Source organism: Lygodium microphyllum, chromosome 23 (assembly GCF_053477565.2).
Source record: "Lygodium microphyllum isolate KBCC chromosome 23, Lygodium_microphyllum_v1.1.10, whole genome shotgun sequence".
Classification (NCBI taxonomy): Eukaryota; Viridiplantae; Streptophyta; class Polypodiopsida; order Schizaeales; family Lygodiaceae; genus Lygodium; species Lygodium microphyllum.
The window spans coordinates 41,347,751-41,375,399 of record NC_141157.1 but is presented as its reverse complement, the minus strand read 5'-3'; the positions used below and the strand labels follow the sequence as shown (position 1 = coordinate 41,375,399).

At 41.6% G+C, this 27,649-nt stretch overlaps 1 protein-coding gene across 2 annotated transcripts in view; it reads right to left on the bottom strand.

The window, feature by feature from the left end:
* LOC148016101 (Rhodanese/Cell cycle control phosphatase superfamily protein) overlaps positions 1-27,403 on the bottom strand; it is a 51,246-nt gene extending 23,843 nt beyond the window's left edge. Inside the window, exons 1-3 of one of the 2 annotated variants that reach the window (XM_087663606.1) lie at positions 27,099-27,403; positions 20,267-20,364; positions 20,067-20,174 (exon numbers count right to left, since the gene is read on the bottom strand). In XM_087663606.1, the coding sequence (XP_087519732.1) occupies positions 20,067-20,174; positions 20,267-20,338 (180 nt within the window). In that variant the 5' untranslated portion in view covers positions 20,339-20,364; positions 27,099-27,403. The remainder of the gene's footprint in view (positions 1-20,066; positions 20,175-20,266; positions 20,365-27,098) is intronic. The other variant, XM_087663605.1, reaches the window with a different exon arrangement.
* Between the last annotated feature and the right edge of the window lie 246 nt (positions 27,404-27,649).

The window sequence follows — 27,649 nt, the reverse complement described above, 5'->3', positions numbered from 1 at the left end:
AAATGGGTAGTTGATTTGATTACTATGCCTATAGGTTTATAGAATATGAGATATCTTGTGCTTGCACGAGAAGACTTGACAAATCAAGTGGAAGGTCAAGCTCTTAGTACAAAGACTCCTCAAGCAATTTGCAGGTTCTTATTGGAAGAAGTCTTTTGCAGGTATGGTTGTGTTGGTAAAGTGGTTACTAATAGAGGAGAATTGGATGTGGATGAGGCTAATGACTTCTTTTCACGATTGGGTACCAAGTTGGCTTTAACTTCAACTTATAATCCTGAAGCAAATGGCAAAAGTAAAAGGGGGGTCATCAACCTATCATTAAGGCATTAGCAAAGTTGTGCAAGGACAGGATGAAAGAGTAGCCAAGAATGTTACCCTTTGCTTTGTGGGCTGATAGGACCTCTCATAGTACAGATGCAGGGTATATGCCTGTTGAATTAACGTATGGACAGCAGCCAATCATGCCTATGGAAAAGTTGAAAACTGCAAGAATTAAGAACAAGAAGAGGTTTGACAAGCAGCACAGACTTCGACCATGAGCTATAAAGGAAGGGGACTGGGTATTGGTTTATGATAGCAGTTTGGAAAATCAACATAGTGCCATCGAAAGATGGCAAAACGATGGTTTGGTCCATATGTGGTAAGATTTGTTTTTGACAATGCTTTATGCATTAAATGAGATGGATGAAACAGCTCTAAGAATTCCAGTGGCTAGCAAACGTATTAAGCTCTTTAAACGTAGAGAGTCTTCAGCATATGAGTTGCAGGAGTTGGATACTAAGCATGAACATGAAAATATGAAAGAAGAAGAGGTAGAAGATGAAGACATTGACATAGCAAAGGATACTTCTTCTAACATTGCAGATCCATAAGACTTTGGCACATGCCGGAGGATGTGCAAGTTAGGAAGGGGTGGATGTCATGAGATTTTATGTTTTCAGTGTGAAAAATGCAGAAGCTATGAATCATGTATGTCTGCATACTTGGCCTATAGGAGTATCAAGACAGGTCACATGATGGAATGCAAGGACTCTTTTAAGTTCATTTTTGTTTGGAATTCACTATATTCAACAAGTCAACTAGATTTGAGCATGGGACATGGAATAAGAACTTTTAGTGACTTAGGAAACTGAGGAGTGTGTGAAACTTGAGAGTTGTGTGACAGTGAATAGGGAGCTCAGCGTGATTTGCGCCGCAAATCACAGGCGTGAGCTGCAAGGGCAGAGCTGGACCATAGATGGAGTTACCAAAGGCATGCAACTGGAATTCCACTGAAAAATGGGCTCTGACATGAGGGGAAGGTAAGGTGTGTCTATTGTATGCATTTTTGGGGGAGAAAGGGAGGAGCTATGGTGCTGTCCTGAACAGGAAAGAACAGGGTATCCATGACCAGCAAGGTTTCTTCTTGATTCATCTCCATTCACAGGGCTTTCTTATTGCCCAAAAGCTTGAATCTTGCCCCCGCGATCTAATGTACCATTTGGGGAAGCCAAAGGAGTGATTTTTCTTTGTCTATGGGCTGTTTTGGACTGTTCAAAACTGTCATAAACAGGGCAACCCACAGTCCACTCAATTTGGAAGAGCTTGCAAGTGATCTTAATGCATGTATGTATTGGATACGGTCCCCAAACAGCAAGATAACCTTGGGCAATCATTAAAGGAGTTTATGATTGGATTTGTATGCATTTTGAAGCCTCAATTTAGGGCTGGAATACCTGTTATTGACAAGGCTGAAGTACTTCATTAACAAAGATTTGTCAAAAGTAATTGGTATATGTCCTAATTACAAAGGCTTCTACCTCTATTAGATTGAAGCTACATGTGCTTTTGAGGTGAATACCTATAACAGTCAATGGACGATAGCAGCATGGATCATGGATTATGTTTATGAATTATGTCATGTATTTAGTATGAGCTAGGCTATTGTCTCAGTGTGTATTGGGCTTCAATCCTCCCTTGTTTGGATGTATTCGGTTATGAGCTATGATTATGAGTTGATGTCTTCCATGTATGACAAGATGCTGAAATAATTTGACAGAATTCACCTCTATCCATTCTCTTCTACATCTCCTATTTCTTTAATCCCCTTCTCTTTTATCTACTCCTCCCCTTGAATCTCCCTTCACCCTACTGTCTCTTACCCTCGTGGTAGACTTTCAACCCCAAACACTCCAACACCGTCGCATTCTTCAACTTGTAAACACCATGTCCCTCAAATCCATGACACACAATAGCATGAGTCTGGCCATCTTGGATTTTGAAAGATTTGAGTACCAGACTCTGCAAGCAATTCCAAAGTTACAAATCTTGCTCACCAACTACAAGCAAAAGCCAAGACCTGGCACATAAAGCACCTCTGGTGCGAAACACCACCGTCCATCCAAGATGAGGAGATCATGTGGCAGGAAGCGCCACTATCCATGATCCATTTCCAAGCGAAGCCATCAACACCACATCCTTGGAGGGTGATGAGTCCAAAACCTCGAAATATAGAAAGGCTACATGCAAATAATGATGGTGCAAGCACTACTACTAATGACTTAGAATCCTTATTGGATGGCTCCTTCCTATCTTCCTTGTCCTTGCTTAGGCAATTATTCTTGAAATGACTTGTCTTGCCCCACTTGTGGTAGGTAGTGTCCTCCTTGGATTTATCATCCTTCTCCTCCTTGCCCTTCTTTGTGTGTGTGTGTTTTTTTTTTTTTTTTTTTTTTGGGGGGGGGGGGGGGGGGATTTGTTGTGGGGGGTGGGGTTGTGTGGTTTACGGACCTTCACGGTAAAACCTGTCATGAGGCACAGCGGAATGGCACACAAGATATATCAATAAGGAATCTTTGTATTCATGATATCGAAAGATACAACATTGAAGCACATCTTAAGACTACACGCTCGTGACGTCACACATATGAGGGTTCACCACTGAGTATAGAGAATCACACATAGAGTGGAAACCAAGCTGAGCTCAGAGTCACAACTACTCCCTATATAGGTGTTTCTAGCTCCTATGCCATGGTATAGCTACAAAGCCCATACCCTTACACTCATCCTCGTTTAATGAATTGCTGTCCTCAGCAATTAAGGGTGGTTTCTTGACTCATTCTAGGGTCTTAACACAGCTTATACTATCAAGCTGGTCAGTGTTTGCCAGTCTAGGACTGACTCCTTAGTGGGGTCTTAACGCAACCTTTTCTATCAAGCTGATCAGTGTCTGCCGCACTCAACTTGGGGGTCTTAACAAAGCTTATGCTATCAAGCTAGCCGAGGTCTACCCATCTAGACTTAGTTCTTTTATTTTTTTTGCATTCCAATCCACCCTCGACTCAATTACATTTGACAAGTGGAGGCTTCATAGTCCTAACTTGAGGTGGCTTGGTGCTTATGGCTTTGCATGCCAAGCTTTGTAGGCACAATCCCAAGTTGTCGCATTGTTGGGGTCAAGGCATGGTGGTGTGGTTGTTGCCACATTGTGCTATGCCTTATGGGAGGCACTCCATTGAGTTGCTCCTTACGCTAGACCTCCCTTCTTCGTGTCATCGCCTTGGGCCTTGGGGACTTGGGTCTCTTGGTTTGTTTGCCAAGACAATTCGCCCTCATCGCCAAGTCAAGAACTTGGGTTGTTTTCTTTGTCCTCTTTGCCGGATCTTTCTTGCTTGCTTTGTACATAGACAAGCTGGTGGATTCAACTTGCCTTCTCACACGGAAGGTGCGGTCTTGGTGAATGGCACCTCTGTGGCTCTTCTTAGCCTCATTTGGAGTTGAGGTTCTTGGCAAGGAATGGACTAAGTCGTCACACTTAGACCGGATTGTGGTTTGCGGAAGTAGAGATATCCTTGAAGTTCTTGGGGTGACGCCCATATTGATGGTGCTTGGTATGTCACCGATCCATAGGATCGGGATGACAATTCCGTGCACTGCTTGCGGCCTAAATGCCGAGATCTCAATCTTTGTTAGCTTTGAGTATGGTGCCAACAGGTTCCATAGACCAAAGACATTCACCTTAAGAGTGAGTTGGAGAGTTCTCTGGCAAGGTTCCCTTCCATGGCACTAAGTTATCTTGGCTGGACCATATTGCGAGCACTCCCTCATGCTCTCCCTTCATTGAGACTTTGTCCTCTGACTCCCTTTCAAGCTCATAAGGGTTTGCCTCTTCGCACTCAAAGGCGTAGCCAATGACTCCATTACTGAAGTGCACTTGGTTCTTACTTTGATCCGATTTGGGTAAGATGGGATCTGGCCTTGGATCAAAGGCTAGGGTTGCTTCGTCTTTAGCCACGAGTTGAGTTTCGGGGGTTTTGGAGGTATCTTCATTCTTATCTCTCATCCTCGCTCTGTTGGCCTGCCTCCGTTTCTTGGCGTTTGGTTTTGCCACCTTCTTCGTCTCATTCTCATTCTATTTCTTCTCTATCTTTTGCTCTTTGTATTCCTTCTTGTCTTCTATCTTTTCTTCTTTGGCCTTCCTACCTTGATCTATCTTTCCTTGCTCTTTGTGCTCTAGCCTATCTTCTTCCTTTGGCTTCCTAGCTCTCCATATTGGTTCTTTCAATTTGCTTTCTTCATCTTTTTCTTCTTGTTCAATCTTTTTCCTAACTTTCTTCTTCTTGTTTTCTCCTACTTGTTTTCTCCTATCATGGCCTAGCTTCTCTTCTTCTTCTAGCTTCTTCCTAGCTAACTCTACTTGTTCTTCTATCTCTTTTCTTCTATTTTCTTGTCTCATCTTTTCCTTCATCTTCTCTATGGATCCATCTAACAAATCTCTTTCTTCTTCTTTCCTATCATCTTCCTCTATCTCAACCCATTTTTTCATGATTCTCTCCTTCAACTCTTTTTCTAGCCTATCATCCTTGAACTATGAGGGTTTGGTTGATTCTTGTTGTTGGGGTTGTCGGGGTGGAGGTGTTCCAAGATCCAAGCTGAGTTCATTTTCCCCCTCTTCTTCTTTCTTCTCTTCTAATTCCTCTCTCTTTTCTTTTCCTTCACCTTTATCATCATCTAAAGTAGAAGTGTTGGTTCCATGTAGCAGATGCCCTCCCCAAGTGCTTTTGCCCTTCCATTCTCATCTTCTAACTCTATCTCTTCATCTACTTCTTCTTCATCAAAGGCATCCCGTGCCTCACAAGAGGGCGTCAACCTAGCCTCACCCTCAATCTCAATGGGTAGAGGTGTTCCAAGATCAGGATCGAGCTCATCCTCCCCCTTCTCTTTTTCTAACACTGGTTATTCAACCAACTAGTGGGCTGCAACTTGTGGATGCAATGGTTCATCCCTTTGACATGTCCACCTTGCTTCCTCTTCTTTTCTGTATCCTAACTCAATCATAATATTTTCTACCTTTGAACTCACATCCATTTTCCATCCTTCTACCTTCACATAATATTCCATCATTTCTTCCTCTTCTGGAACTTCTTTGTCCATCTCCTTCAGGAGGGTATTCGTGGTTGAAGTATTGATCTTCAGCATAGCCTTCAAGGTAGTAGTCGAGGGGTAGTAGCCGTCGGCTTCTACTTAGGGGCGAGGTGTTCCAAGATCAGTGTTGAGCTTATCCTCCCCCTTGTCTTCATCTTCATCTTCGTCCGACCATATTTCTTCTTCTTCTTTCACCTGTTTCTGCTTCTCTAGGCTCTTTGGTTCTTCTTGGGTTGGCTTAACTCCATTCTTCAGCTCTTGGACTCTTTCAGCCCACATCTGCTTCAAGTATAGTTCGGCCCGCTCTTTGGCTTCTTCAGATCCAAAGGCAATCTCCCAATCCCACCTCAGCATGATTTTCTCTTGTAACTCCATGTCGAGGTCTCGGGCCGTCTTCACTTGCCACAGTCTAGCTCTCTCTCGCACCATGATCTACTGGTAATCAACCTCTTCCAGGTCTTCATCCATGTCTTCAACCTTCTCTTCGAGATCGTCCAACACATCTGCTCCATGTTGGGTCTTTCTTAGCATCTTTATGGTCTTCTTTGTCTGCTCGATCATTTTGAGCCATAGCTCTTTCTTCTTGTATGTGATTTTGAGTCAGTGACATAGCTCATCTTCCTCTTCAAAAAAAGTATCCTCCCACAGCCTTAGCTCTTTCTTCCAAGACATTTTGAATGGTATGCCGCGCGTTCCCATCATGCCACGCCTCCCTCTCAACTTTGTCAGCACATCAGGTTCTCTTTCAATTTTCAGCAGAAAACTCGCCTGAGAGGGCATCGCGCTGTGTGGTGTCATGTCGGGGTTGTCGCGTCGTGTTGCCCAATGTGTTATGGTAGAATCTCCTCCGCATCCGTGAGCCTACTCCCTTTTGAGCTAGTATGATCCGCACTAGAGTTGCTTTGATACCAAGTGTTACTGATCTTCATGGCACTTCATGGTAAAACCTGTCATGAGGCACAAAAAGGCACAGCGGAATGGCACACAAGATATATCAATAAGGAATCTTTGTATTCGTGATATCGAAAGATACAACATTGAAGCATATCTCAGGACTACACCCTCATGACGCCGCACATATGAGGGTTCACCACTAAGTATAGGGAATCACACGTAGAGTGGAAACCAAGCTGAGCTCAGAGTCACAACTACTCCCTATATAGGTGTTTCTAGCTCCTACGCCATGGTATAGCTACAAAGCCCATACTATTACATTTATGGTGTAATACTTTGGGGAACAAGTGCAAGAGAAGACCGTCTGGGGGCCTTGGGCACCCGAATGGGGTCAAGGGGAGCCTAGGAAGTGAGTGAGTGCAAAAATAGTATAACTTATTTTAAGGAGACGGCTGGCGGGAGAGACACGAGGAGTGAGAAGTCTAGCCAGCACTTCCTAGACGTGGCTAGGAGGAGAAACAGAGAACAGTCTCTCATGCTTTATGACAGAACTCAAGGAGGGGCAGTTATGAGAAGTCTCCCGCATCTATTACGGACTGGCATGAAAAGTAACTACACTTAATATTGGTATTAGAGTGGGTCACGTCAGTCGTCGTCTTTTCGGAAAGAGCCGTCAGGCTACGTCTTCTTAAAAAGAGCCGTCGGGCTACGTCCTGTCGAAAGGGTTTTCGTCCTCGTCTTCAACCAAAGCGTGAACATGTCCCATCTTAGACGTTTCCGTGTTGGTGTATGGAAGCGTCTGACGCTTCCGTGTTGGCGACAACTACAGGACTGGCGTGGGCGACAGGATTCGAACCTGCACGGGCATCGCCTGAGAGATTACTTCCGTGTTGGCGTCGCGGGCAGAGCCCATATACTTGGTGTAGACAGCAGGATGGTACAAGTGGGGCGAAGTCCCGTTTTAAGTTACAATTGTGGTCACAGCTTGTTCACACGTGACCTGGCGGGGGGCGTTTAATCCCCTCCTTATCCTACGTTCCTGCCGACAGGCCTTATTCCCATGCGACCTGCACAAATTGGAGGAAAAGTTTCATTGTTCCTCGCGTCTTTTGCTATCACTAAGTTGTAAAGGCCATCGACATCTGCCCTGTTACTATAATCAGGGAAGTACCTCATCTTGTACACAAATTTCTTATATTTGCTTTCAAATTCCAGTGTATTAATGGAGGGGAAAGAGAAAGAGGGGGTAACCGAAGACTCTAGTTCCGGGGACCATCCTATCGTGGATCCCCATGAAACGGAAATTCAAGAAGAACAATGGGAAGAATTTTTTGCTACACGAGAACAATTTGATGATCTAACTGCTTGTGTGCAAGCACAGGGGGTTCAAATGGAGTTGCTAACTCAAGCACTTACAGAAATAAAATCTCAATTAGCTTTATTACTAGAAAGGGATAAAGGTAAGGTATAGACCTCAGATATTCCATCTTCATCGAAAGATCTTGATGTGACAATGCGAAACCCTAGGGAACCCCACCAAAAGCTGAGGGATAACCTAGGGTTAAAAGATATGAAATCTCCTCAGTTTCATGGGGAGGAAATGGATAGAAATAAAGACATTATCTTTAATTTCCTCCAAAAATGGAAAGATTTGCATAAATTAAAGAATACTCCACCACATCTTCAGGCGCTGGAGGCTAGTTTAACCTTGGGGCCAAAGGCATATAAATGGTGGAGAACTTTAAAGGAGGCAAATAAAATACCTGAAACTTGGGCTCAATTTAAATCGGTCTTTTTGAAAAAATTCCTTCCTGAAAATGAAATGGAAAGAAATTGGGAAGATTGGGATTTTGTCAGACAAAATGAAAGACCTTTGCTAACATATCTCGAGGAGTATCGTGAGATAATCCTAAAATTGGAGGGAATAGATGAATTTCAAAAGACAAGAAGATTCATAAGGGAACTAGATAAGGCCTGTAAAAAGGAAGTGGAAAGGAGTTCACCTAAGACGCTTGAAGAGACAATTAAATTTGCATTAATCAATGAAGATAATACACGTCCAGGTGCACTCTCTAGTCTCACTGATATGGAGCCCAAGGCTAAGGAATTTGAAGCCTCAAAATTTGTAGGCAAATTTAAAAGGAAAATGCCATTCCTTAAGGATAAGAAACAACCCTTTGAAAAGAAACAATATGTAAGGCCAAAGTTAAGTCAAGATGACTTTGATAATGCTAAAAAAGAAAGGCTGTGTTTCAATTGCCTATCCCCTAACCATGCTACCTAGATTGCCCTCAAAGGAAAAAGGGGGAAAATAAAGGAAAGGATAAGGACAAGGACAAGGAAAAAGACAAACAAATCCATGTAGTGCACACCCTGGAATTAAAGGGGCATGAAAAGTATAAATCTTTAGAGGTCTTGCACAAGGATGTACAACACAGGTGTTATATGTCAACTTCTATGTGGCAGCCTACTTTCGGGCCACATGATTTAGTTAGAGTGCATGGATTGATAGCTGAAAAGATGGTTAGAGTCATGATTGATGACTCTGCCACCCACAACTTCATAAATTATGCACTCGTCAAAAAATTGAAACTTCCCCAACAAAAGAGTGGGCATCAATATGTTGTTCGTATGATGCAAGGTCAAGATAATAAAATATGGGATACAATGGTATCCAATTTGGAAATTGAGATCCAAGGATATAAAGATAAACTTGATTTCCAAATTATAAATATGGAAAGAGCTAATATTGCTTTAGGAAGGGAGTGGCTATGGGAATTGGAACCATCCTTACAGTGTAGTTATCATCATAATACACTGGAATTTAAAAGGGATGGTAAGACTTTTGCAATTCAAGGGTGAACATAAAGTATCTGGTAACCCTTTGATGTGTTTCATTGAAGTTCAGAAGCTGATAAAGAAGGAATCTTGTGAGGTATATATGTTATGGTCCCTTCCTATACATGACACTTTTACTTTTTGTAATATAAAGCAACAATTTTCTTATGTTTGTGAGTTGAATGTAAGTAATGAATTAAGTGGTTTGTTAGATGAATTTAAAGATGTGTTTCCTTTTGATTTACCAAGTGGCCTTCCACCAGATAGGGGTGATGTAAATCACCCAATTGACATAGATAGGGATACAATAACGGCGAAGAATAATAAAATAACGGTGAAGAATAAATTATAGAGCACTTAATAAAATAACGGTGAAGAATAAATTTCCTCTGCCTAGAATGGAAGATCTTTTTTATCAATTATAAGGGGCAAAATTCTTCACAAAGATTGACTTAAGATCAGGCTATCACCAATTAAAAATTAAGGCACGTGATGTTCCTAAGACAACATTTCGTACTAGATATGGGCATTATGATTTTTTTGTGATGCCTTTTGGCCTCACTAATGCACCAGCTACTATTATGAAGCTGATGAATAGTATATTACGGCCCTATCTAGAACACTTTGTAGTAGTCTTCTTGGATAATATCTTGATTTTTAGTCAATCAAGAGAAGAACATTTGGAACACTTACCATTAGTATTCCAATTGTTAAGAACACATTCCCTTTATGCGAAGAAAACTAAATGTGAATTCTTTGCACAAGAGGTCAAATATTTGGAGCATATTATCTCGAAAACGGGAATCAAGATGGATCCAAAAAAAGTAAGAGCTATTATTGAATGGCCATCTCCAAGGAACCTAGAATAGCTACAGATCTTCCTAGGTTTATCTGGATTTTATCGTAGATTCATTCGAGATTATGCCAAGATAGCTGTTTCAATGACGGACCAACTTAAAGGGAAAGGGAAGAGCTTTAATTAGGGAACATACCAAAAATAAAAGTTTTCAAAAACTTAAGGTAGCTATTGCTATAGCCCCAGTACTATTAATTGTGGATCCCAATAAACCATTCATGGTTGAAGTTGATGCCAGTGATAGGGAAGTAGACGCGGTCTTATTACAAGAAGGTCGACCAGTTGCTTTTGAAAGCAAGAAATTAGACCGTGCAAAACGGAATTATTCTGTTTATGAGAAGTACATGCAATGAAGAAATGGAGGCACTATCTGTACGGTGCCAAACTTTTGATCTTGTTGGATCATGAAAGCATTAAGTGGCTTAATAACCAACCGGATCTACAAGGACGTAAAGCCAGATGGGCCGAACTCCTCCAAGAGTTCAACTACAAAATAAGGTATAGAGAGGGAAAGTACAATATAGTGGCTGATGCACTCAGCAGAATGCCCATCATAAATGAATTAATTTTACTCAATTCACTTCCGATTTACTTAAATCTTTAAAAGGAAAATGCCAGGTTGATCCGGCATATTCCAACATATGGAAGGCAATAGAAAATGGGGATCCAAATGGAAGAGCCTCCACTGAGGAAGAAATATCTGAGGATATTTAACAAGAAAATGGAGCATCAAGGGTTGCTCAAATGGGATTCAAGTGGAAGAATTTTACCATTGATAATGGTTATTCACTCTACAAGGGTAGGATATGTGTCCCGAAAGATAAAGAAATAAGGCACCAGATACTCTTTGAGTGTCATGATACCCCTAGTGCGAGACATCCAGGAGTTAATAAGACTTATAGTCTTATTAAAAGGCAGTTCTATTGGCCTGGAATGAATAAGGACGTCCTTGACTATGTAGTCAAATGTAATAAATGCCACGTTAATAAAGCTGAAAGATTGCAAATGGGAGGACTTCTCCACCCATTAGAGATTTCTTCGAGAAAATGGGAGAGTATCTCCATGGACTTTATTGTCGCGTTACCCACAACACAGAGGGGGCACGACTCTGTGTGGGTGATTGTGGATAGGTTAACCAAAATAGCTGGGTTTATTCCAACTTCAACTGATGTTAAAACACCAGAATTAGCTAGATTGTTCATAGAGAACATATACCAATTGTATGGACTTCCAACAAATATAGTTTCTAATCAAGATAGAAATTTTGATAGTCAATTTTGGTGTGTTGTATTTAGGAAGTTGGATACTAAACTTAGCATGAGCACAACGGAGCACCCGCAAACTGATGGGCAAACTGAAAGGGTTACCAAATCCTTGAAGATATGCTCAGAGCATATGTACGTAAAAGGCAAACTAATTGGGAAGAGTATCTACCGATGGCAGAGTTTGCATATAATAGTGCCAAGCACTCTTCCACTGAATATAGTCCATTTATACTAATGTATGGGTTTCAGCCCAGAGCTCCTTATGCAATAGGACTGCATAAGGAAAAGGATCAAGCAGCCAAGAACTTTTTGGAGGATATGAATAATATGTTAAAATTTACTCAAGAAAATATTAAGAAAGCTCAAAATCGAGCAAGAGCTTATACAGATCCTCATCAAAGAGACATCTCCTTTGAGGAAGGAGAATTGGTCTATCTTAAGGTGCCTGAACAAACTAAAACCATGAAAACGGGACGATGTCCAAAGCTTTCGCCTAGGTATTGTGGTCCTTTCACAATACTTAAGAGGGTGGGGGAAAAGGCTTACAAGCTCCAACTACCTATTGGTAGTAAAACACATCTAGTTTTTCATGTAAGCAACCTAAGAAAGAAGCTAGGTGATATAGATAATCTAATCTTAAATGATAATATTGAGGAGCTATTAGATGACCAATCTAATCCACATAAACCAGAAAGAATTTTAAATGTTCGTCACAGACGAACAAGGAATACTATTTATCAAGAATATTTGGTCAAATGGAAAGATTGTTCAGAAGAAAGCTCAACATGGGAGCGAGTAAGTACTTTAAGGAAAAGGTTTCCCAATTTACAGTTGGACCTTCCAAGTATCGTTTTCGAGGACGAAACCGATTCTTAACGGGGAGGAAATGTTACATTTATGGTCTAATACTTTGGGGAACAAGTGCGAGAGAAGACCGTCTGGGGGCCTTGGGCACCCGAATGGGGTCAAGGGGAGCATAGGAAGTGAGTGAATGCAAAAATAGTATAACTCACTTTAAGGAGACGGCTAGCGGGAGAGACACGAGGAGTGAGAAGTCTAGCCAGCACTTCCTAGACGTGGCTGGGAGGAGAAACATAAAATAGTCTCTCGTGCTTTATGACAGAACTCAGGGGGGGGCACTTATGAGAAGTCTCCCGCATCTATTACGGACTGGCATGAAAAGTAACTGCACTTAATACATACCCTTATGGGGGGGGTGATGTTGCTTGAACCAACCCTCCTGATCCAATACCATACGCACCAACAGCCTCCCATCAGATGGTATCAACCCTCTTGAAGGTAATCAAAGAATAGTAAAATCCACCAGAGCAAGAGGGTAGTTGTGCTAGAAGATTCACAACCATGTCTCTGGAGGAGATCACCTTCCCCGCATAAGGAATCTCCTACTTTAGCCAATGTGTTGATATGATCTTTCATCAATGCAATTTCTGTCAGGTCCAAAGTCCACATTTGAACCTCCAACAATACCAGTTTCATGGCCATCATCCTCTTATACAGCTGCTCCAAATGCAGCCATATCTATTTGGCACTGGTCATATGCTTCACATGAGCAATGATTGCCAGTGTGCATGAGAGAAACATGAAAAGAATGGATATGAGAACTACTTGTCACCATGCGCCTGGGGCCTTCAATTTCTTGAATGCAAAGAATTAAGATCCTTGATTGTCAGATGGTCAATCTTATCCGTCACCATCTCCACCAAATCATAAGACTCCAAGATGGCCTGCATCATAACCTTCCATGTGCTGAAGTTGTCACCATCTAGCTTCTAATCCATGGGTAGCACAGATTGGATGGCAACCTTGCTGTGACATTAATTAAAAGTGATATTTAATGTAACATTAAGGTCACACTTGCAGTCCATCAAGACCTGGAAATCCATTTCCACTTCAGTAGACATCCTTCGTCTCTTATACAATGCAGCACTTCATTGGTAGTACCCCATTTGGCAATGAAAACACAAGCTGTTAGGACTTCCTCTGCTCAATCACAAGGTCTTCTGCACCGCTAGAGAAAACTCAAATCTGCCCTCATCTACTGAAATCGCAGATTCTTCAATGCTCCTACTGTCGATTTCCTGAAGAAAACAGGTCAACCAGCCTCCTCCTGGCACAATGTAGGTCCAGGCTGTCCTAATTTGAAACCACGGCAGTTCTCCCGAACACGTGATCTTTCAGCCCACCCCAGCAGTCAACTATTGCACAACCCCTCTAACCACACTCAACACTGAAGCACTGCTCCTTTCACCTGTTGGAACCTCTTTGTCAGATCTGCCCACTCTTTGTAGGAGCCCACTACTTTAATGCCATGTCAAAGTGCTGCGATGCAGAAGCAGATGTACAGACTGACCAGAAGATGATATGTAGAAAAGAGAGAGCTCCTGTATGTGTGTGATGCAGGTGACTAGGGTTGCAGACCAACACGGCCACACAAAAAGGCATGACCCTGCACGCCAGACACTTGAGACAGCGTGATCTTGCACAGAGAGAGAGAGAGAGAAAGTTATATTAGCGTCTACGAAAGGCCAAAGTGGCCTATGAGACCAAAACATGAGAGACAGAGAGAGAGAAGGGGGGGGGGGGGGGGGGGGGGGGGGGTTGGTTGGGGACCTGCAGACAGGAGAAGGCAGAGTACAGGGGTGCTGCTGTGACCTGCACATGATCTAATAGTGATAGATATAATGGAAAACTATTCCATCAAGGGTGGATCATTGTTTAATATTATGCTCATTAATGAGATATCCACATTAAATTTTAATATAATTGTCAGGATGTGCCTGGCATAGGACACCCAGCATGTACCAAACTTTGGCCTTGGTTAGCTAGCACTTTTATTGCTCCCACATGAATGTCTTTGTGGAAAGTTGAGACCTATGTGTGCAAGTGCCCATAATATGAGCTTAAGAAAGTTGAGCACCACAAACAAGCAGAGCTATTACATCCTCTACAAATTCTTTATAAAAAACTGGAGTAGTGTCTCCATGGACTTTGTGTTGTGATTGCCTGGATCAATCTAGGCCATGATGTAATCTAGTTTGTGGTGAGCCCATGTATTAAAATGGCTTGATTTAATTTGACAAAGACTACTATTAAAAGCCACAAGCTAGCTAGTCTCTTTGTCAAGCATCTTTATAAGTTTTATTGTCTGTCCGATGAAACAATTAATAAGTGATCCTCAATTCACTACTCATTCCTAGAAACAGACTTCCAGAAACTAAGTTTTGGAAAGTGTCTCACCATCATGGTTTCAGGTCTTTAATTGTCATGATGTGCCTGGCATAGGACATTCTAGCATGTACCGAACTTTGGCCTTGGTTAGCTAGCACTTCTATTGCACACATGAATGTCTTTGTGGAAAGTCGAGACCTATGTGCGCAAGTCCCCATAATATGAGCTTAAGAAAGCTGAGCACCACAAACAAGCAGAGCTATTACATCCTCTACAAATTTCTTATAAAAAAATGTAGTAGTGTCTCCACGGACTTTGTATTGTGATTGCCCAGACAAATCTAGGTCATGATGTAATCTAGGTTGTGGTGAACTCATGCATTAAAATGGCTTGATTTAATTTGAAGACTGCCATTAAAAGCCACAGGCTTCCTAGTCTCTTTGTCAAGCATCTTTATAAGTTTTATCATCTGTCCAATGAAAAAATTAATAAGTGATCCTCAATTCACTAGTCATTTCTAGAAAGAGTCTTCCAGAAACCAAGTTTTGGAAATTGTATCACCATCATGGTTTTAGATCTTTCACACTCTTTAATTGATGTTACTCTTTCTGATCCTCAATTCACTGGTCATTTCTGGTAAAAGTCTTCCAGAAACTAAGTTCTGTTCTTCATGGTTCCATATTTTTCAGACTCTTTTTAAATAAACTTACTCTCCTCCTTCAAAAGTGAGATGTCTCCAATGTGGATCAGCATATCATCTACCTTCCTGATGCTACTTTTGGCCAGTTTTAACATCTCATATATATCTTCTAAGAAACCATTTGCTACATGAACAATTTCCTTTTGTAATCCTACTACAAAAAGTACTTTAGGCTGAGAGCTGTACATAAGCATAAATGGACTATATTCAATGAAAGAGTGCTTCGCATTATTATATATGCAAACTCTATTATAGGTAAGTACTCTTCCCAATTAGTTTGCCGTCGTGTGATATATGCTTGAAGCATACCCTCTAGAATTAATCTCCCATTTCTCCAAAGGAATGTTTAAAGGGTGGAGGAGAAGTCCTCCCAACTTTAACCTTTGCCCAAATAAGTGCAAAATTTTCCACCATGTACAAATTTGTGCAACAAGAAAATTTTCAATTTTTGTTTCTTTCCAAAAGAGTTCTTGAAGTGCATCATTATGAAAACTTCTTAGGGAGCTTCAGGATTGTTTTATAATTCTTCAAGGAGCTTCAACATTGTCCTACAACCCTCTTTCCTCCACCAAGAGACAAAAGATCATAGAATTGATTATATATTTGGAAGAACAAGCATTGTAACACTCACAAAAAGGGGATAATTTCACCAAAAGCTAGAGAGAGAATTGGTTAGACCAAATACTTCAGCATTACGTTCACTGATACTCCTGATGGAAAACAAGTTGGAACTTCTTTCTGGCTATCATGAGAATTGAGGATGTTCCAAAAACTGCATTCCAGACATCCTGAAATACATGAGTATTTCTTTATACCTTTTTGGCTCAAACGATACTCAAACCACCTCTAATGGCATAAACTATCAAGATTTTGGGAAGCACATAAAGTTTTCTGAAACCTTTGTTGACATCCTTGAATTTTCAAAATGCATCAGAGAATGTGAAGAACAATTAAATTTGGTAGTTGAAAATTTGGGGCAGCATAACCTAATATAAATGCAAAATGAATGAAGAATTGAGAAGGCATAAGCTCTACATAAATGCAAAAAAAGTGAGTTCTTCTGAAGACCAATTACTTGGATCTATCATTCATTAAGTAAGGACAGGTGGATCTTGCCAAAGTGAGAGCTATTGAAAAATGGCCAACCCCTAGAGAGTGCATGAGGCCAGCATTATGAATCCCTTGCATGGTTTGGCCAAATTGAGAACATCTTTCCAGTTAACTACAAAGCCAGAAATTGCTTTCAATAAGCTACCAGAGTAAGGAGATCGTTTGACATCAAACAGATCTCAGCCAGCCTCTGAGATTCATTGTGATCCCTGAGATCAAGCATTGGGCTGTTTTGACCCAATCTGGTTGGTTAATTGCCTATAAAAACCAAACATTGCATTCTGGTAAGATAAATGGCAACAACTTCGAAAAATACCTGCTTGCTGTAGTATATAATTAACAAGATGGAAGGACTACTAAGGTAGGTGCCACTTTTGTAATCAAGACTGACCATCAAATTCTTCACGAATCCTTGATTTTTAAATGTTATTTAAAAAACAAATCAGATGGGCAGTCAAGAAAGACCTCAAGTAATGCAATCACTACAGATATCATCGGACTTGTATTCTACAAATCAAAATTTCACTCAGATTCGGCATTCTTTATTGCATGGGAACATCAAAGCGTTTTCACTTGAACAAAAGGTTACTTATGAGTAAACCCAGCTCTGTGTTATAAGGAACTAGGGCTTAAGTAATAAGGTTATGTGAAACCGGCCTGTTCACTGGGAAGGGCGGTAGTGTACAACCAAAATAAATAAATGCTTTCACCCAATTTAACAGTCGCCCACTTTACCTAAGCTTAAAGACACAGAATCAAGAAGAAAAACAGGAAGATAAAATGCTCCCGTTGCAACACAGACACCCTGTTGGCCCCTAAATTAGGCGCCCCTTGCGGTATTTCTTTATTTTTAAAAAGAGAGAGAGTACAATGGGCTGTCTTTCACCTATTCTGGGTGAAATTTGGCAACATAATAGTACAATTACTGACCCAAATCAAGTTGACCAGGAGGGGAAACTCTCCCCAAGTCTAAATCTTCTGGTTGGAGTGCAGAATTGACCATTTCAGCCTGCTGTATTTACTAGTTCAGACCTGTTCTGAAACCTGTTTACAACTCTTACTGTTCCCTGTACTATTCAGCCCATTGTAATTACTGGTTCAGACCTGTTCTGACACCTGTTTTCAGCTCATATTGTTCCTTGCACTGTCCTGCATCATCTGTGCCAAGTGCCCCTTGATTCTGACATCTGTTGGGCTCTGAAATACCCTCTGAACAGTCCAGAATCAGTTCCGGTTTAGTGCTGTTTCAGGCACTTGCTTGGTGAGGTTACCACCCTCACCTGTCCCTGTTGGGAACTGCAAACAACTACTCCTATTCCTGGAGAAAGGAGACTCTTGCCTCATGCAAAAACAGCATATTCCCACACAGCCGTACCTGAATCAGAAGAAAGCCCTTGATTCTGGAGCATAACCGTACTGTCAAGGAGAGAGAGAGAGAGAGAGAGAGAGTAGGAAGCAAGCTCAAGCCTCTGTGCATCATAGACAAGGTAGACCAGCTCTCAAGAGCTCTCCATCTACAGCAATCCATCTCCCTTTCACAAAATGAGCCCCCATGCATTGAAACTCAATTTTGTGCTGCCCTCTCTCTCTCTCTTTTGGGAATTTATGCCCAAATTGTGACACGTGGCATACATATAACAATTTTCCTGTTTAAACCTTTCGGTCTAAAATTCTCCATCCTCGGTTCAAAATTTGACCTCGGCACAGACCAGAGGATTAATCCTCGTGCAAAAACGAAGATAATGACGCGAACAGATTCTGGGGTCCAAAAATAGTAACTCCCTAAATTTTAGGAGTTGCTTCCATTGCATCCCACTAGTCTTCTGACCATCTTTGCTGACTATGGCTACATCCAAATTTACAATGTAGCTCAACTGAAAGTGAATTTCCACTGATGACCCCACATGGACTAATCTCTTGAAGATTTGTCCATCTTCACTTTGAACTAGTCTCTTCCAGGCTAGTTCTTCAACACACTTGTCCATATACACTTTCACAAGTCTCTTCCAGACTTGTCAATCTACAGTGCCATCAGTCTCTTCCAGACTTGTACTGGACCTTAACTGTCCAGTTTTGACTCACTAGACATTCCTGTCCGTTTCACAAACTGGCCATGCAACTCAGGCATTTAGATTTCAAGAGGGATCCTTCCAAAAAGAAAAACCAAATAAAATATGTAATAAAGAAATCAACAAAAAGGTAATAGTTGTCACAGTCTTGTGACAGTTATGACTTTCATGGTCAAAGAGGTTCTAGCAACATATTCACTTCGAGTACTAATCGTGGTCTTTTTACATATAGATTAGCCTCAAAGAGAAAAAACAAGACCAATTGTGCAGCTAATGCAAAACCTTCTCATTGTGAACTGTCTAGATAGTCCACAATCTAGATCTGACCTAGAAATTTGGCAAAGAGCAAGAGCAAAAAAACCCAAACACACTCTAAGAAAGAGATACTAAAGAAAGAGTTTGATAAGAAAAACTTTCCAAATGCATGTGGTACTAAATTAAGGCACTGAGCGCAATTATATGCTGCAATTTTCTGGAGCACACATAAGACACTTTGTTGTTATAGCTACTAGGTTACACACTATAGGGGGCATCTACCCTCCAGTACCACTCAGGAGTTGCACCCAACCCTTCTGCAGGCTGAATCCATATGTAGGAAACTGAAAGTTGCACCCAACCCTTCTGCCGGCTGAATCCATATGTAGGAAACTGAGAGTGACAATTAGACCCAATTCATTGAGTGTAAGCACCCATCCAGCACCAACAAAACAAACAAAATGAAACATCAACACTGCAAAACATGAATTGCTTCAGGTCTTAGAATAACTATGGACAAACCCACACTCCTACTAGTCAAGTCATCACATCCATTCCATATCAATAAGCCAAGACCAAAGAAGAAGAAAGTTGCAACCTCTCAAGTTAAAAGCCCTGGGCTGATCAATCTGTGAAAGTACAGCCCTGTGCCCATATTAGCCTGTGTACATTAAACATCAGCTTCTATTTCCCTTATCAAAATCTTAATGAGAAGCATGTATTGTGTACTTACTAATACTATCCTCCCAAAATTCTGGCCAGCTAACCTAAGAATGTTGCCAGAAGAATCACAACACGAGTGCCTAGAATGTTTAGATATTTGGTTTACTATCAAGCGATCCTACCATGAGGACAAAAGCCATTGTAACCACTATATCAACTGCTAGTAACTTGATAGCATGCCCACATTAATCTAAACCCAGGTTGATAAGAATTATCAAGACTTAGTTTCCACTCTTTGAGGATTTGGTAAGTCAGATGGACCTGCCCCTTCTAGCAAGCTCACTTATGTAAGGGTTCGTTTCTATAGAAGTATCTAAGCTCCAAATTTTTGGGTGATAAATGGCTTTTGGACTGTGCCAATCATGGGTACCCTCAATCATTTTAGCATATTATCAGATCAACTATCCTTCCAAAACCCCCTTTGTTCTCATATCTCTGCTGGAAGTAGATGTTTAGTATACAGGCCAATAAATGGACTTGCCATGCTCCTCTCAAGTGTTCGCTCTTGTTGACTCAAACATCCGCAATGATGCAAAGATGACTACTGGCTTTGGCAAAAAATGATGAGTATGAAAAACAGTTGATAGCAGCTCCAAAATAACGATGAAGTCAAGAATGACTAAAGGATACACCAGAATGAAAAAGGTAAGCAGTATGTACATGTTTGTAACTTTTCTGCTAACAGTCCTTCAAAACATATAAGGAGGTCTTTGGAAGACTTGCTAGTGGCATTGCAGTGCTTGGTATTAGCATCGCAGGCTTACTTTGTTCTGTTCAGTTGATGGTCGAACATCAAGGAGGCAATGATTTGACAGTTGCAATGCATATCCAGCTTGCTTAGGTGAAATGGATCTCACGAGACCATCTCGTACCTGGTTTGCAAGGAGAGATACTTTGGTTTTAAAAAAACAAAGACTCCACCAAAAGAGAGTCACAAGGCCAGAAAAAAGAGGGATCCACATACCTGAGAGCGCCAGCGCTTTTCAGCTGCAGCCATTTCTTTCATCTGCTCTGCTAAGTCCTCAGCACGTACCATATTACTCTTTGTACACAGTCAACAGTCTGATAAGTTCAGAGATTTCATGAAACAGCTATTATTGTGCTAAATATGTTTGCATTGATCATACAGAGACAAATTGCATTCAAGACTCAGGATGTTTCAGTTGTAGTAATGTACATATCATCATTGCTATTAATTATAATGTGAGCTTGCTTGTTAGTCAAATGCTTAGCTGCTTAAATGACTCAATTATGATACAAGCTAGCAAGGCACTTAGTTGCTACAACTCAACTACGGTGGGAGTACCATAAAACTTGTGCACTGCAGTAAGCTAACTGGGCAGTTCCAGTTTCCTCCAAACAAATGATTCTAATGTAATGGAGAACAAGGAATTTTCAGAGCACATTGCAATTTTACTATTTGTTTCAGGATCGAATAACGGGATTTGCCTTTTTTTCTCTACTTAATTATCAAAATGGGATATGGTTAAGCAGGCAAACCCTTCCATCCCCAAGAGCAAAGATTTGGTATGTCCAAGAAAGCAGAAAGCTTAATTAGAGATTCAGCATTAAGAGTCTCACCTATTTGAGACTCGTACATGATAAAAAGAGAGAGTCCCATGAACATGTTACTAGCATATCTCATATAGTGTCTTTCTATGGTCAAATAAATAAATAAATAAATAAATTTACCAAGAAGATATATTTCGAAAACTACTCTGTTGTTTTAGAAACTCGTACTTTGGCCATCTGAAACTACAAAAAGAAACCTACACCTCCATCGATTCTGATTATAACCCTGCCATTTGTTGGGTTCCCCAATTGACTTTGTGAACATACAGAATTGCCCTCAAACTTTATTCCCCACCCACACATTCTATTGCTCCCATGCAAAGCACCTAGCAATCATGACCATGTCCTAAATATTACCTTTCACATACCATTGGTTTTGAGTTGCATAAAGTTTCACACTCAGCAAATCTAGATACCATGCAAGTCTCCCTAATTTCCCACGATACATATACAATGGAGGACTTTGGAGTCTGGACTCTCTGCGCAATGGTGGACCGTGGTGAGAAGAGGTGGGTTAGTGATCCCTTCAGTTCATGACTCTTGTACCAAAACCCACACACAACCCATGGAATAGATGTAGACAAAACCACGTGCAAGAGAGTAGTTACATGGCTACAAGCCACCTCTAACATCTCAATGTGTGACAGAGGAAATACCTTGCAAGGTTGCCTATGTGTCAACTCTAAGCACTGCATTGTGAAACACAAGGGTTCAAAAATGCACAGTTCAAAATAGAGAAGAAGCCTGGCGACATCTCAGCCACAATGATGACCTGTTTTCATTCTTCTAGCTGCATCTGCTGGTCTGAATGGCATCTTTGCTACAATTGGTCACTGAAACCACTTCATAGGCTGCATTTTGCAGTCATGATGTTCCCAGCCAGCAGGTGGCGTCTACAGGACCTACCATATCTGTGTTTCTTGTTGCTGCAGGTCTTAGACAGCCACACAGCTTACAAGCCTTCTTCTCCAGAAGTCACCTTCAACACCTTGTGTTTCACATATTGGAGACTCGGACCTGCTGCCACTTTTGCTGGTTGGCTGATATAGTGGTTGATATAGCTCCTAAGGACTGCATTCAGCTCCCCACTTCCTGATTTTGGGATTCTAGTGGGGAGCTAGCTGCAATTTTTCTATGCTATTCCTTGCCCTCCTTAGCTTGCCTCCCCTTTAGGAGTGGGATACCTTCTTACACTAAATCCCAAACAAAAAAAAAAAGAGCGCGCACACGCCCCCACCATAAAGCACCTAAAGCATATTTATCAAAGTAGATGTATGCCTGTTCAGTGGTCTCATGTGGCTTACTCTCATTGCTTTGTTTTCAGTTTGAGACTAAACCCTTCAATTTGATTGAAACAGAGACTTAATTAGTTCAGCACTCCTAGCATGGAGGCTTCTTTTCCCAAGGCTGAATTACCACCTTCCTTGAGGCTAACATGGAGACAATTCCTTTCGCACATTTTCAAGTGGAAACATGTATCATTTCTTCTTCATTGGGTACTTCTCCTCCCCCCTTCAACATCGACATGCTGGGGTAAGAGGGAGTGCATGCTTCTCCTTCCACCATCAGGTGGTGAGAGGAGGAGGTATCCTTTTCTTGGTGCTTACAAGATCTTGGTTATTGCATTGACTTACTCATTTGTATCATCATCCATTTGCATCTCAATGATTATGCTTGTAAAAGGGTGCTAGGGCTCCCCTTTGAAGGAGGGCACCACTCAAGTGGTACCACTGCTCGTGCATTGCATTCTATTTGAGCATACCACTTTGCATTATCCCTTGCATCACTCATCCATTAGCATTGTGTTGATGTAAAACGGAGTGCTTTGGATAGAGAAAGCCTTTGTACTTGGGCACCCATCAAAGGATGAAAACTCATTGTACTATATGCACATGTTCTTGTTATGAGGACATGAAATCTTTATGCTATGCTTGGCATTTTGGCTTATATATAAACGAAACGTCTGCATATGCTGTGAAAGTCAATTAAGTCACAATGATGGGCCCAAGACCCCCAGAAGTCAATGGGTGTCAAAGACAAAAGTGTTAACAAATTATATTAGTCAGGTACGTGGTAACACATTTTAGCCTAGATCATTTTATTAGCCATTAATGTCGATGGGGACATTAGGAACTAGGAACTAGGTATTAATTATTAATTAAGTTCAAGGGCTAATAAATGCTCAACAATACTTGGATGACAAATCTACCTACTATGTGGTGCATATGCTAAAAAGATATGGGTTGGCCCACTTGGTATTGACATGTTAGCAAACTTTGTGTGAGTACTTGTGAGATGAGGGGGATGGTCAGGGCTTGATACACATGAGTTGGATATCCTTGCATGTAGGTCCTCATTGATGCTTGGATTAGAAGTGAAACTCCCACCACTATTTTAACAAAACCACCCGAGCGGTCGAAATATGACCTATGAAATGCACGCCTAATGGTGTGGTGAGTTGTAGAATAGATGAATATGTGTATGCAATGGAAGGATTTTGAAAATAGATGAGACAGGTGTTGAATTTGTAAAGTATGATTTTGAGTTTGTGAAGATGAAGCACAAAAAGCAATTTCATTGGAATAAGCATGAGACATAGAGCTATTATCTAACCCCTTTTTATAACCTCTTGCATTTACATACACCGTGTTTGGTGAAATGGATGACATAGGATAGGTCATGTTTCCCAACTTCGTTTGTCCTCTTTCAACTTGCAACTTGTGATCCACACAAACATGGATCTCCATTTGATGTGCAAGATCCTTCGGGTTGTAGCCTTGGTCAGTAGACTCGTATGCCAAAGGTGTTGTGTGAGGTGGATTAAGAGAATCCAAGCTCATTCCAACTTGAACTTTTCCATATCTGATCCTCATGAACAGCATATATTCCTCACAAGTGAGTTCGTACATGTTAGCAAACATTTGTCTTGTATCATCATCTCCTACCTCTGAATCTTAGTCTAAGTTAAACAAGGACATTATGAGCTCTAACATTGTATTTGTCTGTCATTTTATGTGCTTTAGGCACTTTAGATGGAAGCCACATTCATGCATTTCTTTTTGGGCAAGAAATGGGTACAATAAGCTGTCATGGGCGCCCATATTATGGGCCTAGCCACTTTATTACCAATTGTGGCCCCAATTTGCATATCTATAGGTGGTTTGCCCTCTCACCTTCATTATCCATCATTGATCCTTCGTGATCAGCCAACCCTCCTCATTCTCTCATCCCCCTACTAGCATCTGGTGCCTACATTGATGCATAAAGCCACGTATTGGGACTGACCATTGCCACCTTATACCTTTCAACAATCCCAATCAGATTGTTCCTTCTCTCCTCCTCTCCATGTTCGCTTCCCTTTCCATTGTGCACTCTCACATGATATCAAAGCCTTGCATGGGAGCTGGAGTCTACGAAGAGCAACAACCTGTCCAAAGTCATCAACCAGCTGGACACCATCTTGGGAGTGCTGCAGACTTGCGTATATTACAAGCGGACCCTTCTCAATGCTGGACATGATATCAAAGCCTTGCATGGGAGCCAGAGTCTACGAAGAGCAACAACCTGTCCAAAGTCATCAACCAGCTGGACACCATCTTGGGAGTGCTGCAGACTTGTGTATATTACAAGCGGACCCTTCTCAATGCTGGACAATGTCACTGTTTTTGCAGAAATAGGCCCCTAATCATTTGTGCTTTGCTGTAGACAGTCCACTCTATGCTGTGTTTGGGACCTGGTCAACTTCCTACTACCTATGTGGCACACTTTGGCAGGCTGCCTGGCCTGTTTTCAGGTGGACAGGCCCAATATTCTTGCCACATTTACTGGACAGACCTCTATTTTGCTGTGTTCCAAGCTGGGCAGGCTTCTAGAGATGTGGGCAACATCAAATCCAGGCTGGGTGGCCTGTTTTTCAGGACAATAGCAAAGCAAATCTGCATTTACAGCAGGCATAGCACTTCCGGGCACTCCTAGTCCCCTACCAACCCCTAACGAGCTGCGTTTACAGGCTGAAGTCCTGTTTTCTTCTACGTTTACTGCTCAGCCTCCTTGCCCAGCATCGTGTCACTACTCCCATCTCAGATACTCCCTGCCTACAGTGCTGCCTCTCAATCCTTTGTTGACCATCAGACTAACAGATCCCAAATAGGCAGAGCAGCACATCCCAGTTGCAGCATCTTTTCTTGTTTTCTTGCAAGTATTCTCAAAGAACATCTACTATAGGGGATCGTGTGGATTGGGATTGAGTAGACTAACCACCATCCTATCATTCTCTCCCTCTATATTCTTCCGCAACTTCTAGTCCCCGATTGGCAGTGATAGCACCCCCTTTTTGCAAGTGCTTGTCCTACCCTCTCTACCTACATGCAGCTGGACAAGATGAACTACCCTCTATGGTCCTGCAGAGTCAAGAGTATACTTGACACTTATGACCTTTGGAATTTTATTGCAATCTCTATACCCTGAACTACCATGGATCTCTATTATGGTGTGACTTTGGACTCGCCAGCTTCATGGAATCAGTTGAATGCCAAAGCCAGCTCCTTTCTTTTATTGAGTTGTGCAGATATTATACTCATGAATGTAAGACATATCCGCACTACCACAAAGGTTTGGAAGAGATTAGCAACTCTCTACCGAATCCAAACATTTGGGTATCATCCATCTCTCGAGTTGAAGTTACAATATCTCTCTCTCAGGATGGAGGAGATGCGGGATAAACTTGCATCCCTATGACATTTCTTTAGAGGACCTAGCTATGACACTTCTCTCACATCTTCTGTCTCACTGACCTATGGTGCGTTCTACACCCAGTCTTCTCACCTCTCATATGTGTGAGACTACCACTTGGAAGGAGCTAGTCCTATTGGTGCTTGAGCAAGATGCATGTCACAAGGAGACAAATTCTAGTAGACCCCTACACAAAATCATGCTTTTGTAGCCTTATCTTCAAGTATAGGACAAACCACGTAGAAGAAAGGAAAGACGAAGAAATCACAGTTATCTTCAAACTCTCATATAAATTTTTTGGGAAAGTCCAAAGGATATCCCTCGTGTCCATGGGCAGGCCTCTCAACCCGAGGAGAAGTGTTGGAAGAAATATCCTCGTCATTGTTCGAGAGCGAAGGTTGGATCTACATCACAACCTCTGTCTACCTCTACTTCAACACCAACTTTTACCACTAACTCAATGTTTCTTTACATTCATCAAGTGGAGGAACCTTCTTCAGCTATCATATCTTATAAGCGGCCTTGGCTCATTGATAGTGGTGCATCGAGTCATATGACTCCTCGAGGAGATTTATTGCAAGATCTTTGTCCATCAATAGCATCATCATGGGGTTGGTCACTAATATCGGGCACAACTAATGGATGTTTTTTGGGCTTTTTTCCCTTGGGATCTCCCTTGCTTTTAGCTTTTACAGTTTGCTGCCTATTGGGGCATTCCTATGCCATGTGACCCTCTTGTTTAGTGTTCACAAAGCATTTATTTGCAGTCATTACAAGAGCCTCAAGGGATGATGGCCTTGCAAAAGTGTTACATAGCCATTCTTGGTGACATTTCAACGGTGCCTTTTAGTGGTGTTGGCACTTTGCCACTATTGCTTGGCCATCTATCAAGCTCCAATTCGGAAGTCCTACATGTTGCCGACTTGGGACTCCCACTCTTCCTAGTTTATGGCCTTACTAGACTCAGGACCCAATGCACAAGCTGAAGCAGTAATTAGTTTTCCGTACTATTAATTTAGGCAAGTGGTAAGATCAATTCTAAATCTCAAGTAACCAAAGGAAATGCTGCAGCAGTGTTGATCGCTGACTGAACCCAGTATTGATTGCGTCACTGCCAGCATGCAAGTTCCTCAATTTGAACAACCACATCTCCTGCATGTCCAAGATCAGCTCATTTGCTATATCATATGCAGATCTTGCCAGAGTTAAGGAATATCAATGCAGTAGGCCTAAAAGCATTTTATGTCACTAAGGGCAATGTTGGACTTTTGACAGGTCTTCTTCTTCCATTTTCTTCAATGGCCTTCTTTATGTTAGCGACAGCAGCATTACTGCATCTTATGGATGCCCATTTCGAGCATATTCTTCCTAGAATTGCAAATATCCACATTGTTCAAATGCTCCAGCGCTAAAAAACATATTGCAAGCTACATTCTTATCCTTTTGATTTGGACACGTAATTTCTTTGACTTTAAGAGAGAAACGATATGTACCCAAATATGTGCGCGCTGAGAGCAGCTCGAGCCTGAGGACGGCATGACCAAGGACGGAAATGTGTTCAATGATCTGCATACCGAAAGCTCGCGGTGGTGCTGTGAGGGAGTGAGAAGGCAAGCGCGAGGGCCAGTCCACGACGCGCTATTAGACGGAAGATGGCGAGCGCCGGTAGTAGCAGCCGCCGCCATAGCCATTTCCTCCGTGAAGAAGTGGATTGCTTCCGCGCTGTGTTCTGTTCTGGGTTTTAGAAAGGTCTATCCATAGCAAATCTCAAAAAGATCCACAGCTGCCAATGGGACCAAGAGGTTCGACTTACAAGGTTGTGTGCGCGTGTGTGTTTTTTATTGTTTTCTTTTTTTTTTTGGAGAGAGAGAGAGAGAGAGAGAGAGAGAGAACGTGAAAATATCAAGAGAGAAGAAAATTACAAAATTTGGACTTTTTATCAAGAAGTCCAACTTAGGGCTATTTGTAAAACTTAAGTAATTTCTAGCCCTCGGGTTGCAAGGCTCATTATGTATATGTTATATTAAGCTTATTTCTCAGTGTC